The sequence below is a fragment of the Artibeus jamaicensis genome, unplaced genomic scaffold (genome assembly GCF_021234435.1).
Source record: "Artibeus jamaicensis isolate MK-2021 breed Jamaican fruit bat unplaced genomic scaffold, CSHL_Jam_final contig_391, whole genome shotgun sequence".
Classification (NCBI taxonomy): domain Eukaryota; kingdom Metazoa; phylum Chordata; class Mammalia; order Chiroptera; family Phyllostomidae; genus Artibeus; species Artibeus jamaicensis.
In genome coordinates this window covers 4,865,339-4,880,130 of record NW_026521814.1, presented here as the reverse complement: position 1 = coordinate 4,880,130, position 14,792 = coordinate 4,865,339, and the positions used below count along the sequence as shown (strand labels likewise).

The window sequence follows — 14,792 nt, the reverse complement described above, 5'->3', positions numbered from 1 at the left end:
CGAGGAGTTATGGTTTCCAGCTAGGAGAAGCCATCATGGAGGCTTCATGGAGGAAGTGGCACTTTGTTCAACGTTTTTAGGATAGGGAAGTTCCTTCCAGGCCCAGGGAGTAGAAACTGGTTTATTTTAATAACAGCATTGGATTTATAAATTGGGTTATTCTTTGTTTTGTTTCTAAAAACTCTTTGAAAAAAGTTCTAATGTGGAGAACAGACTATTTTGGAGGGGGGAGTGGTTGGGATCTTACTTTTTTATAATATTAAAGATTTGCATTACAAGTGTCCAATAAAAAGAAGATAATCAGGAATGAAATAGGGGGAAAAAAAACAGACGAATCTAGAAATCAGTATCATAAATGACTGGATTGAAGAGTTACTTGATTAAACTAAGAAAAAGGGTATATGTAAGTAAGTATAATTAGTAAATATAAAGTTGAAAGAAAAATCAAAGATGTTGATTGTTAAATGACATGAATAAACTGAATTTTCATATTTAAAAACAGATTGTCAGGTTGTGTGAAGTTTAGAGAAACACAAATTCTGCTATTAGGGAAGTTTGAGTTGAGGAAGGTTTTTATTTACCTGTTGCCAGACACTTGATTAATTTACAAAAATTCAAACATTTTAGTATTTTACTCTTAAAAGCCGTTGTCTTCAAAAGTTACATACTTACTCTAGGAGCAATGCCATTTCTTGAAATATTTTTGAAACTTTATAAAAGAAGTTTCTAAGGCAAAATTTTAAAAAATACTCTCAATGATAGGTCCTGTGTTTTTCATATATATATATATATATATATATATATATATATATATATATAACCTTAAAGCAATAACTTTCTTCTTTTTTTTAATCCTAACCCAAGGACATGCTTATTGATTCTAGAGAGAGGGGAAGGGAGGGAGAAGGAGGAAGACAAACACCCACTAGCGGCCTTTGTTAGATGCCGTCAAGGGGACTGGGAGTCAAACCTGCATCTTTTGGTTTGCAGAACAACACTCGACCAATTGAGCCACATCAGCCAGGGCTTGAAGCAATAACTGTCTTGTCTATTTTGTAAATCATTCATAAGACAGTTTGGAAAGAGTTCTAAAAATTGTGCTTGTAAAGCAATGTCATTAGGAGTATATTTGTCAAGATACCTATTTTTTAAAAGCACTATTCAGGATAGTAAGTTCTGATAGCATGTAAACTCTTTTGCTGAACTGTCTAGATAGTAAATAGAGAAGTTTTATTTACTACTCATTATTAAATTCATTTTTGCTTACATAAAGTACAAATAATTGTCTATTTAGAAAAATTATTCTTTTGACAGAATGGAATTATTCTATTCTAACTTAATCTTTTTCTTTTTAGTGTGGCCGTAATCAACTCATTCTTCAAAAAATGCAAACATTTGTAGAAAGAGCTCTCAGTTTAAACTCTCAGCAATCAGAATACGCTACAGAACTTGGATACCAAATGCTTCTACAAGAAAAAATTAAGGAAGCATCGAAGTGGTATAAGGTTGCTATAAATCTTGAAGAAACTAATATTGCTGCATTGATTGGTATGACTGCTTTATCTATTAATATTTGTCATATAGATGCAAGTCATAATTGCTTGTCATGCTTGTTGTTGAAAGAAATGTATTTTGTGGTTTTCTAAAATTAAACTTCTGCACTATCCACAATAGAAAAAAATCACATATCTTTAAAAATAGAATCTTTACCTTCGAAATATTATCTTGAGAGGATATGTTTTTATGAGACAGTTCCTATATATTATGAGTTTTATCATAACAGATTTTTTATGAGTACAAGCTACCCATTTTCTTTTATTTTCATCCTTTTTTCTTTGTTTTTTTTAAATATAACATTTTCATGTATTATTTAGGGGGGAATCCTGTTTCATTAATGTTGCTCATGTTAGCTTAAAGTTTGCATGCCTAAAAACAAATATGTGGGCATTGACTATGATTGTTTTGTTTGATTTTAGGATATATCCGATGTCAATTAATAGAAGGACATTTACAGGATGCAGATCAGCAGCTAGAATTCCTTAGTGAAATTCAGCAGTCTTTTGGGAAAAATGCGGTATAGTATTTTAATTTAATAGAGAGTAGATCTCAGCTACTGTTAATAAAATGTAAATTTTAAATTGTGTTATTATTTAGTTATGAATTTAGAAGACTAGTGTACACTAATTTTAATATGTAATTTCATTTATTAATTTATCTCTATGCAAAGTTGGACTTTAAATATTCTTCCATAAGATTCTAAAAGACCATCCAGGCTAATACTTAATTTTGAACAAATATTTCACATAAATAGCACTTTATATACATTTGAAATCTAAGTAGAAATAAAGTGCTATATAACTGAATGGAATAATTTGTAAAAACTACTAATTTTTCAGGAATTAACCTATTTACATGCAATTCTTGCCACGAAGAAAAATAAACGACAAGAAGAAATTATTAACTTACTGAATGATGTCCTGGACACCCATTTTTCACAATTACAAGATTTACCTCTTGGCATACAGTATTTTGAGAAGTTAAATCCTGATTTTTTGCTAGAAATTATTACAGATTATCTGAATTTCTGTCCAATGCAGGTTAGTAATTCTGGGAGATTGTGGGGAGAGATTATTGAATTTATTGTGGTTATATTGGTTAATAAAATTATGTGGGTTTCAAGAGTACATTTCTAAAATATCTGCATATGGTATTGTGTTCATTACCCAAAGTGAAATCTCCTTCTGTCACTAATTATCCCCCTTTGATTCTCTTATACCTGGCTAAATTTACTTTGGTTAAATTTATTCCTAGGTACGTTATTTTTTTATTGTTGCAATTATAAATGGGAATGCTTTCTTAGTTTATCTTTCTGATAGTTCATTATTGGTGGATAAAAATGCCACCAATTTCCAAATATTAATTTTGTAGCTGATCCCTTTACTGAATTTACTTATCAGATCTAGTAGTTTTTTGGTAGAGTCTTTAGGAATTTCTGTATACAATATCATGTTATCTGCAAATAATGATAGTTTTGCTTATTCCTTTCCTATTTGGATGCCTTTTATTTCTTCTTTGATTGCTGTGGCTACAACTTTCCACACTTTGTTGAACATGAGTGGAGAGAACAGACATTCCTGTCTTAGTCCTTATCTTAAGGGAAATGCTTTTAGATTTTGCATGTTGAGTATGATGTTGATTGTGGGTTTGTCATATATGGCCTTTATTATGTTTAGAGATGTTTCCTTTGCTGAGAGTTTTCATTATAAATGAGTGCTGGATTGTATCAAATGCTTTTTCTCCACATATTGATATAATCATGTGGTTTTATCCTTCATTTTGTTTATGTGGTATATCACATTCATTAACTTGCAGATATTGTACCAATGTTGTATCCCCTGAATAATTCACTTGATATGGTGTATGATCTTTTTAATGTGTTGCTGGATTCAGTTTGCTAATATTTTGTTGAGGATTTTAGCATCTATGTTCATCAGGGTTATTGGCCTATAATTTTCTTTGTTTGTAGAGTATCTGATTTTGGAATTAGGATAACGCTGGCCTCATAAAATGACTTGGAAGTCTTCCTTCCTCTTGAATTTTTTGGAATAGTTTGAGAAGGATAGATGTTAGTTCTTCACTGAATGTTTGGTAAAATTTACCTGTGAAGACATCTAGTCCAGGGCTTTTGTTTGTTGGAAGTTTTTTGATTACTGCTTCAATTTTACTGGATGTAATCTATCCACTCTGATCTCTGATTCTTCCTGATTTAGTTTTAGAAGAGTGTATGTTTCTAGGAATTTATCTATTTCTTCTAGATTGTCCAGTTTGTTGACACATAGTTGATCATAATATTTTCTTACAATCCTTTGTATTTCTTTGGTGTCAGATGTTATCTCTCCCTTTCATTTCTGATTTTACTTATTTGGGTCCTCTTTTCTTCTTGATGAGTCTGGTTAAAGGTTTGTCAATCTTGTTTATCTTTTCTAAGAAACTAGCTCTTGATTTCATTGATTTTTTTGTATTTTTAAACTCTATTTTATTTATTTCTGCTCTGCTCTTTATTGTTTCCTTTGGGAAAAATTGCAGATACATGCAAAAAATGGAACTAGACCACCCTCTTATACCACACATAAGGATAAACTCAAAATGGATTAAATCATTAAATGTTAGATTCAAAACTATAAAAATCCTAGAAGAAAAACACAGGCAGTAAAATCCAGGGGTGGAGAGATTAAGCAAAAAAAAGAAAAGAGAGAACTCAGGGACATGGACAACAGTGTGGTGACTGGAGTGGGGGAAGGAGTGTAGATAGAGCTCAAAGAGGGTATATCGGTGATAAAAGGTAATGGAAAAGTAAAAAATGAAAAGAATTGAAGTATAAAATAAAAGAAATTCTGTGCATCAGTGATCACCTTTTGAGGTTTTCAGAATCTCAAAAGATTGTGAAAATCTATTTGAGCACGTGTATATTTTTGTGCTTCAACATAGTGAGGGGATGTGACACTTTTTTGTCAGTAACAGTGGCTTTGATGGTCAGTAAAGAGGCCATACTCCAGTTAAGAATACGTATGTGTGCAGTGTAAGGGGAGGTGGGGAGTTATCATCCTTCAGGTAAAGGAAACAGCATTAATAGGGTGTAGGAGGGAGAATGATTGTTCAATATTTAAGTTCTGAGATCACATCCCTAAGTTATGAGCGGATAATTCCTGAGATTGGTTTTAAAAAAGAGTAAACAAATGGTCTAGTTCTTCTTTAGTTATATATAAACACACATCATATTCATTATTAATGAAAAGAGAAGAAAATGAGGTCCCGTAACATGCCAAGCAGAAAAGTGGGGATATCAAAATGTGATTCAGTTGGTGCAGTACACATGAGTGTGTTTGCCTTTAGATTCTACTAGGAAAGCAAGGTCTGAATTGTCTAAAAACCGACCATGGATTACTCTTGGGGGTAGTGCAGATCATTGCACTGAGTGAATCACAAGGCAGGTTTAAAATGAGAACTTCCATTGCCTTGACTCTCAATTTCAACAAGAAATTCTACCTGTTAGTTATCTTTCCTGTGATCAAATGTCCCTTTCATATCTGATTGAGTAATTGTATAATAATTTTATAATCATTTTTCAAACAAAGCCATTATTTATATAGTCTCTTCATAGGTCTCAGAGAAATAAATTTATATTAGTCAAGCAAAGATACTTGACAATAAATAGAATAAGAAAAATTTTAGGAAGATGTGTGGTTTTGGTATTCACATTACAATTGATTTTGGTTTATTTTTAGCTATATGTCATTTTAAGTTTATAAAAGTGACCTGCTAATTTGTTTTGTGTAGCCTGCAAGTCCTGGGCAGCCCCTTTCTCCACTTCTCGGACGTTGTACGTCAGTCCTGGAGACCGTAGTAAGAGCTGTACCAGGTCTTCTGCAAGCTGTCTTCCTGATAGCAAAAGTGAAATATTTGTCAGGTAAGGCATACCTTAAAAGCTTTAAAGAACCTTTATATTATGGCGTTGATAAAAACAATATAAAGAAACTAAGAATTTCACATAAATGGATAAAATGCACATTTTACATTTGCACAGATACCTAACTTTTATCCGAAATAAAATTGCATAACTTGCTTAACTACTTAATTCTTTAAAATTTACTCTAAACTTTTGTGGTTCAAGTGAATAGTTGGGAACATATAATTCTACCACTTTTTTTAAAGTCCATCACATAGTACTGGGGTCTTCCAGTGATAATTTAGTCTTTAATCCGTAGTTCTTAACTCATCAGCATAACAAAATGTGTCATGTTTACCAGGTTTCAGGTCCTGATGGAATTTCTTAATTGCTATTTAGTTTCTGTGACTGGTTACATACAGCCCTAAATAAAATAGATAGATAGATAGATAGATAGATAGATAGATAGATAGATAGATAGATAGATAGAAATAGAAAGATAGATAGATAACCTCATCTTTTTAGGGCACAAACATATGTATGATATATTCATAAAAACAGGCTATCATCTGGTATTTACATATGTACCTTTGCTGGCTGAATGTTGTGCTGAATAAATAAGTTTATCAAGTTTTAAGAGACAGGAACCAACTTGAAGGTATTCTCATAAACAGTCTATTCCTATACATAATGGAAAGAGTTAAGAGGTTGACTTCACTAATTTTTTTGGATGACAGTTTTAACTGTCTAAAAAAAAAGACTTATCTAATCTCAAAAGCTTGCTTCACCTCTAAAGTACTCTGGTTAAGAGAAGTGACTCCATAATATTTTCTTCAAATTAAGTTCTACTATTGAACCACATGATATTTCTATTTTCTTCCCAATTTGAATAAGTAGCACCTACTAGTTAATGAAACTAGGACTTTGAATTCAGATTAATTTATTAAACATTTATTATTTATTTTGAAATTTGATATAAATAAGTCTCATTATAGTAATACTCAATTGCCAAATTTTCTAGGGATGAAAGTCTCATATATTAACCCTTTTTTTTCAAAAAGAGAAGCCTGAAATAATTTGAAACTGTGCTGGTATTGCTGAAATTGTCAAAATTCATCCAGGTTTGTGTGTCTTATGTGCAGATAAGCCAAACACTGAGAAGCTGGTGCTTGGAAACAGGGGAGGGTTTATTGATTTGGCCAAAGCAAGAGGACAGGGGAGTAAAACCTCTCATCTATCTTCCCCAAGAAGCAAAAGTAGGGACTTTTGTGCAGCAGGGGAGTAGAGAGGAGGAGTTTTGGGGGAACTGAGGGAGTAGTCTGTGTTTCTTCAATCTTAGCACCTATGTAACCAAGTCTTTTGGGTATTCACTGGTGGTCACAACTTTCTTAAGGGCATCCATTCCTTCTGCAAAACAGATTCATGCACTCTCTTTTTGAAACTAGAAGCTCTTATCTCCTCCTGCTTGACAAAGGAACAGTGCATCAGCAACTTACTGTTAAATTGTGAGAACAAGGGGTACCGGGCGGGCAGAGCAGGTGGGGTCTGACTACACTGGCATGTGTCTCAGTAGCAGCATTCTCGCTAATTTGCCAACTGCACCAGCTTCCTGGATCTGGACCAAGCTTCACGAGTTAAGGCCATAATCCTGCATCAGAATGCCCTCACTGTAGACACCAGCACAGTACAGAGCTTCCTGCACTTCTGGCCAGCTGGCTACAAATTTCAGGCTTCCTACCCTCTCCAGTTTAAGAATTCATAGAATGACTATACTTTCAGTTACAGTTTTATTGCAACAAAGGATATTAATCTGAACCAACAAAAAGAAGAGATGCACAGGATTAGGTCTGGGTGGGTCCCAAATGTGAAGTTTCCATGGTCCTCTCCCTGTGGGGTCAGGACACATCGACTTTCTGACACAGCACTGGATGACAGTACCTACAGAACACTAGCAGTCATGGAAGCTCACTCAAGGTACGGATTGAGTCATTGGCCACTGATTCAACTCAGTCTCCAGTTTCCCTCCTCCCAGCTCAGGTTGATAGCATTTGGCCCAAAACCCCAGCCCTCTAACCATGTGGTGGGTGTTTGTGAGGTGGCCAGCCCTCATCCAGAGTTGTCATTATAAACTCAAGGCCCACCGCAGATAACAAAGACATTTCTGTTTGTGAAGTTCCAAGATGTACAGACTCCCTCTCAGGATCCTTGGAAAAAGGACAGTTGTGTTCTTTATTGTATGGGACCCTTACAAAAACAGGTCATCAGACAGCTATGGCTTTTGTTTTCTTCCAAGAGCAGTTGGACTGCTCTTAGATAAGAATGTGAGGTTGATGTGGTCCTTGTTTATATGGTGGTTTTTCCCAACAGTAATGATCCATTTCCCTATTTTTTATACTTAGTGGCCTTCTAAAGCTAACTCCACATTTTCTTCCCCTTTCTTTAAAAGAAACAAGATTCTGATTTTAATTATTGATACATTCCTCATTTTCTTCACTTGTTTTGCAAACCTGGTTCCAATCCATGTACTTTCTTCCCTGGGTAATAACCTCTTTATTCAGGTTACCTCCTCAACCCTCCTCTCTCCTAAAAGAATATGGGAGTGGTAATTCACATGCAGATTTATTGGCTTAACCTTCCTGTTTCTTTTGCCTGCACAGCTCTGAGTGTTGGATTGCATCACAATGAAGAATCCAGCATTTGTTATGCTTAATGGTTAATGGACAAATTTTGACACTGTATTTCATACGTTGTGTACTACCTCAACCAAATTTTTGTCCATTAATCCCATCTCTAAGGAAATATGTTTTCTGTTTAAATGGATTTGTATTATAAATAGCTGAGCCTCTGGGAACTGGAAGCCCTGACTGTAGCCATTCTTGTCTGTTGAGGTGGCAAGTAAGGTTAAAGAGAGTAATTGAACAGAAAATAATTTAGGATCTCTTCTTCCCCACTTCTCTTGGGAAAGTGGAGTGTGAAGCTGGCCTGGTTGTACTTCCCTAAGGCCAACTCATGAGATAGATAACACAGGCCACTCTGTTCAGAGGAAGGTCCTTTCCGTACCCCGTCTACCAGCCCAAGGCAGATTCCACACTTCCAGTCACTTTAATCTTGGTCACTGGCTTTTATTTTAAGACTCCCAGATGTATAGTAGGTGTGTTTCCAAAATCTCCACTATTTCAGTTGGTATTTAAAGGCATTTTAAATGTAAAACTCATATTTCTAAATCCCTGGAATATATCCTTATGTCTTTTTGTAATTTTATGGGCAACAATAGCACTTCTATCCAAGAATGATAACCAAACTAAATTTTCTTTGTCTATCTATTTAAATTTGTTTTATAGAGCTTACTTTAATGAAATTACAAATAAAAAATGTTTAATGAGGAAAATAAATGTACATTTACAGGTGTCTCAGTAACAGTGGTGACCGATTTTGATCTCTTATACACTTTCTCTGTTTTGCTCTTCATGACCAAGGTACAGGGGTGTTACAGCTGGGCTCTGATTTAGAAGTAAGCTCTTTTATGGGGACTAAAAAGAAACTAAATCATGGCTTTACAAGCAGAGGACATTGAGTTCAAACACTAGAACTATCCATAGACTAACTACTTTCCTTCCTCTTACCTCTCAGATCTCCAGCTCTCAATCACCTTATTTACAACAGCGCCTTGTTTCCCTCCTTAGGTGACATTGAAGCAGCTTATAATAACCTGCAGCATTGCCTGGAACACAATTCTTCTTATGCAGATGCTTATCTCCTGATGGCTCAGGTTTATTTGTCTCAGGAAAAATTTAAATTGTGTTCTCAGTCTCTTGAACTTTGTCTGAGTTATAATTTTAAGGTAAGTATTCCAGACTCAAATGGGTAAGACATATTACCTTCCGTGAATCTTTAGCAAATGTTTACTTATTTGATTATTTTTATTTTAGCCTTTAATATTTTGCTACTAGGAGAGCAAATGGAAGCAACTGTGGTATAGTTAAAAAAATATATGGACCCAGCAGTGAAGACCACCTGTCTCTCTCTGAACCTCAGTTGTCTAAACAACTCATAATACCCTGCAGTTATAGTGAGCATTAAATGCATAGTGAAAGAAAAATAAAAATATTTATAAACTATAAAGAATGCCAAATATTTTTATGTATAAGTATTTCTATATTATTAACTGTTTTTCTTCTTGGACCTTGGTTTTCAATAGCTTTTTTCTAGATTTATGATCAAAGAATGCTTAGGCATTTTGAAACTTAGTATGTGAAACTTAGGCATTTGAAACTAGGATGTAAACACACTAGACGCCTATCCAAGGTATTCGGTGATACTTCCCATACCCCTCAGCATTAGGGCAAATCCTAGGTTCAGCTGCTTCCTGAACTACCTGTAGCCATGGGGGACTACCTCACATTTTTATTTGGGTTCACAGAATCTTGAGCCCTACTATATAAGAATCAGTCAGTGGATTGGAGAATTCAAGGTCCAATCAAGTTTTGTAGACAATGATACCTGCTTCTTAGGACAGTAGTTCTGAAGACTGGTAGCAACCAAACCCCAGTGTAGGTACTTCACCCTAATCGATCAGAATCTCTGAGAGAAGAGATAAACAGGAGTATTCACACAAAGCTCATAGGAAACTAAGGCTTAGAGGCACTGAGGAGGATTGTAGCTGTTCCAGATGGCACGTGGCTGCTACTTCACCTCGTTCTGGATTATCTTCTCTTTGACTCCTTCCTTGCTCATTCTGTTTTTCTGCATACAGTGTTGCTAGCCACAATAACAACAGAGAAGCTTTGTTCCATGTTTCTGAATAGTACCAAAGGGTAAAAACCACTGTTTGATGAAAGTATCCTCAAATTTTTAATCTTAAAATTAAAAAATAAAGGAGAACTTTATTTCTAGAAGTCTAATAACTTTATATCAGTACTGGAAGTTCCAGATAGAGAAAATCCTTTCCTGAAAACTCAAATAATTTCTCAGACTGTATTTGTTGGCCTCACATGTTTTGCTTTCATTTTCTCTTCTGTCATGGTAGAGGCACTTAATTAACTGGTTTGTCATCTGGGGAAGCTGGGTAGTGGCAGGTTTCCTGAATTTGATTTAATACAATAAAAGATCAGAAAGTTAATAAAAGGACAGAGATAGACCTTATGTTATAACCACAGGATGTCCTCAAAGATACACTTGTTTTATTGTTTGATGGGCTCTAAATTATGTGTTGATATGTAAGCACTCTAAAGAAGTATTTCTGAATATTATTTTTTCAGGTGAGAGAATATCCTTTATATCATTTGATAAAAGCCCAGTCACAAAAGAAAATGGGAGAAATAGCAGAAGCAATTAAAACTCTGCATATGGCAATGAGTTTACCAGGAATGAGGAAGATTGGAGCTTCCTCAAAATTGAAATGCAAAAACACAGAAGTTGATGCAAGTCATCGTTTATCAATCTTCCTTGAGTTGGTAGAGGTTCACCGCTTAAATGGGGAACAGGTAGGTCATGTTGAATTCAATGGCTCAAATCTGAATTTTTTTGTTCAAATTTATACTTGTGTTAGTAGGAAATAAAAAAGCTAAATTTATACCCTTAACTAAAGGGTAAAATTTAGAAAATTTCTTTCTCATTACTTTTCACAAAGTTATGTGCTTTCCACAAATCATGTACTTTTTGCAAGCCCCTGACGTTAAACGTAATTTGCACTTGGAAGGCATTATCAGTGTGCGTAGGCTGGCTACTGTGAAAGGCTATAACATAACATAGCATGACATAGTGTAGCATGTAAGTAACAATATAATTTAATATGATATCTTATGAAATGTATTAGTATGTACATTATAATATAGAATACTATAATATATGATTATCTTGGCCACCATGAAAGGTAATAATATAATATAGTTATAATTCTATGAATTCCTAAAAGGATGCACACACACGTACATACAAGTACTACGGAAGTAAAATGAAAGTACCAACCTGAAATTCTAATAGTTGAGAAAATAAAAAAAAACATTAAATGAATAACAGCTTTGCTAAACTCATAGGACAGTCACAAAATCAAATACTTTAAAAAATAATATGGATGGATGGGTGGATGGATAGATAGAATGTCATTTTGAGAGAATTCAAGAAAATGAATTTAATGCCATTGATACCTGATTTTTTATTAATTTTTATATTTCAGTGGAAGTTGAAAAGGCTGTATGTAGATAGTTGTCAAATCTCAATTTCTATTTCACTAGTAAATTAACATAAAATACATTTAAATAAGAACCCGTTCTGCGAATCAGAACCAGTTCTGATTCGAACGTGTACTATTTTTTTCACATCTCTGAAATCTGAATGTTTTATAATCTCTAGGGCTGAGATGAATCTTAAATGGCATTTTAGATTCATTGAGGTATAAATTTGGAACTAAGGTGATATATTCACTTGAGGTATAACAAAAATGATGTCCTAGTGTAGGGGACAAAGTAGTCAGCTGCTGAATGAAGAGTCACTGGGTGCCGTGGGTGGCTGGCCTGGGTCCCATCAACGAGGCAGTAGTGGACATGGCTAAGGATTTAGACTTTGGAGGGAGGAGGCCTGAGTTTGAACTCCGGTTCTGTTATTTGTTAATTTCTGAACCCTCTAAATCTCAGTTTCCTTACTGCAAGATAGGGGTTATAAAAGTAACTACCTTACTGGGTGTGGGGTTTTTTTTTTTGAGAATTAAATAGATGCAAAATAAATGTTTATCAAATTATAGTAGTGATGACTCTTGTGTAGCAACTGCTATGTCTCATTTATGAAAACACTTTTCAACTAACAAACATTTATATGTCATCTGAATTTGGTTTCTGAGCTTAGTTTTAAATTTTTGTGCTTTTCAAATCAGTATTGCATGAATATCATAACCACCCTCACATTTATTGTTCATTTTCTTTTAGTAGAAAATCCTCATCTTTGGTGTACTTTGTTGAATATTTTGAATGTTATTCTAATTGCATTCTTACAGCATGAGGCCGCAAAAGTGTTACAAGATGCCATCCATGAATTTGCTGGGACATCTGAAGAATTGCGTGTTACTATTGCTAATACAGACCTAGCTCTGGCCCATGGAGATGTTGAGCGGGCTTTAAGCATGCTTCGGAACGTCACAGCCGAACAGACTTATTTCATAGAAGCCAAAGAAAAGATGGCAGATATATACCTGAAGTATAGAAAAGAGAAAATGTTATATATCACTTGTTATAGGTAAATGGTTACCTTAGCCCATTATATTTTGATACATTTACCCTCTAAATTAATTCTCAAACTTACGTTTTACTTATAACTACTTTATGGGCACTTTATAGATCCTTGCCTTTGGGTTCTCCCTTCCACACCCTACGACCAACCGTAATTACTCCAGCCAAGTTGTTCACTGTCCCAAACGTAGTAATTGTGATCACTTCAACCTGCAACTCACTCTGATTTCTGAGCTCTCCTCCTCACTGGATGTTATTTTTAGACACTGAATCTTCCTGTTCAGGGAGGAAAAAAGCAACAGTTACAGATATTTTAATAACTTAATAAAATTATGTAATATAACAACTATTCAGGGGCCAGATGGTCATGTTTAATTATTAATAGTTACAGCAGAAGGAAATTACAGCTTAGTATACACCACACTAGGGTATGGGTTACAAATTTTCCTTGGTGAAAAGACAGTGATTTTAAAAGTTACATTCTGGTGCCCTTAGGAGTTACTGGGACACACAGTACCCCCCACACACACACAAACATACACACGCAGGTTGTTCTTACTCTTCTCCCTAAACAACAAGATAAATATACAAGCACATGCTGCACATAAGAGAAAAATAAAGTTTTTGTCTCTTGAGAACATAGTAAAAGGCTGATGACTGAAGTCATCAAACCAAGCCAAATTAGTTCATCTACTTTATATAAATATCAAAGCTCAGAATTCTCACATTCTCTGCAGGTGCTGAGTGATTCAAAAAAATTGAGCAGCAGCCCTGTATAGATGGATGAACTGGAATTCCTACATCGTATTTTCTAGGATGTTTCCTAAAAATCAGCACTGTGATCTCTAATGATGAAAGTATTTTCAAGTAGGGTTGTTTTGTTTGAATGCAGGTTATTACAGTAGTTAAAAGCATACGTTTTTTTAAAGCATAAGTTTTTTGTTTGGGGCAGATCTGACACATTAGTTGTAGACCTAAACTCAGCATGATCTATAAATTCAGAATAATAATTACCTTTCTTGTAGAATTTTTGTAGAGGTATTGTATGTTAAAGATTTAGCATCACATTATTATTGGATTAACTTTGGTATTTGACCTTTGGTAGTTCAATTTTTCTGGTAAAAAATAAACAGCAAGTATTGAAGTAGAAGATAGCAAATGAGTTACTTTTAAGGTAACTCATTTCAGCACCTGATTAATGCCACGAGTATCAGTGCTCAAGACATATAAAACAGTAAATGGTCCCCCCTGCCAGCCTATCATTCTTTGGTTCTTTTATTCACACACCATTTCAAAATTAAACATAGTAGGAAATATATGAGGTTTGTCCAAAAAGTATCTAGCTGTGTAATATGAAAAACAGAGACATTTATTGAAGAACATACAAGATGCAAGAAACATTGTAGATAGGACAGTGATGCCTAGGTCCCCTCCAAGGTGGAGGTAAGCACCTTAGGACCTCACACAGTTCTCCTAATCTCCATTGGCTGCCCCATCATATTTTCCTGAATCTCATCAATGGTCTGAAATCTCTTTCCTTTCAAAGGTGATTTTAGTTTTGAGAAATGCCAGAGGTCACAAGTCACCAAATCTGGGTTGTAGGGGCGCTGAATTACTGGGTGATTTGATGTTTTACAAAAAGTGTCTGCACAAGACATGATGCATGAGTGGGCACATTATGATGAAGCCACCCATCACCAGTTGCCCATGGATGCGGCCTTCTGAATCATCTGAATAGTTTGTGTGGAGGAATATTCAAGCCTAACACAAAGTTTGATGCAGAGTCATTGCTCTGCTCAGTCATTTTGAATGCAGCGACCACACAGTACATGTGCTCACTCAACAGCATCTACTGCCCCCTCTGACTAGTATAGTGAAGTCATCATTGTTCACACAGGCACATTCCAGCCCACTCTCCTTGGCAGCCAGGTTACATTGATGTCTCACAAACCATTCTCATTATGTTAACAATGGTTGGACTTTTTCCTGACTGCGTATTTCTGGATAGAATTTATCCACTTTTGTGTACTCTGTTTCCTGAATTTCAGAAAATGCAAAGATTTAATGAAAACAATGAGTGATCTAGCATGAACAGTCTGGGTGTGGGTATGGTTGGGTTTTTCCCC

General features: G+C 34.9%; 1 protein-coding gene across 1 annotated transcript in view; it reads left to right on the top strand.

Annotated features, from left to right (window-relative positions):
* The window catches only part of TTC21B (tetratricopeptide repeat domain 21B), a 70,664-nt gene that overhangs the window by 17,375 nt on the left and 38,497 nt on the right, over positions 1-14,792 (top strand). The window contains exons 9-15 of the mRNA XM_037143081.2: positions 1,356-1,548; positions 1,977-2,074; positions 2,397-2,597; positions 5,338-5,467; positions 9,130-9,287; positions 10,705-10,929; positions 12,435-12,673. Of these exons, the coding sequence (XP_036998976.2) occupies positions 1,356-1,548; positions 1,977-2,074; positions 2,397-2,597; positions 5,338-5,467; positions 9,130-9,287; positions 10,705-10,929; positions 12,435-12,673 (1,244 nt within the window). The remainder of the gene's footprint in view (positions 1-1,355; positions 1,549-1,976; positions 2,075-2,396; positions 2,598-5,337; positions 5,468-9,129; positions 9,288-10,704; positions 10,930-12,434; positions 12,674-14,792) is intronic.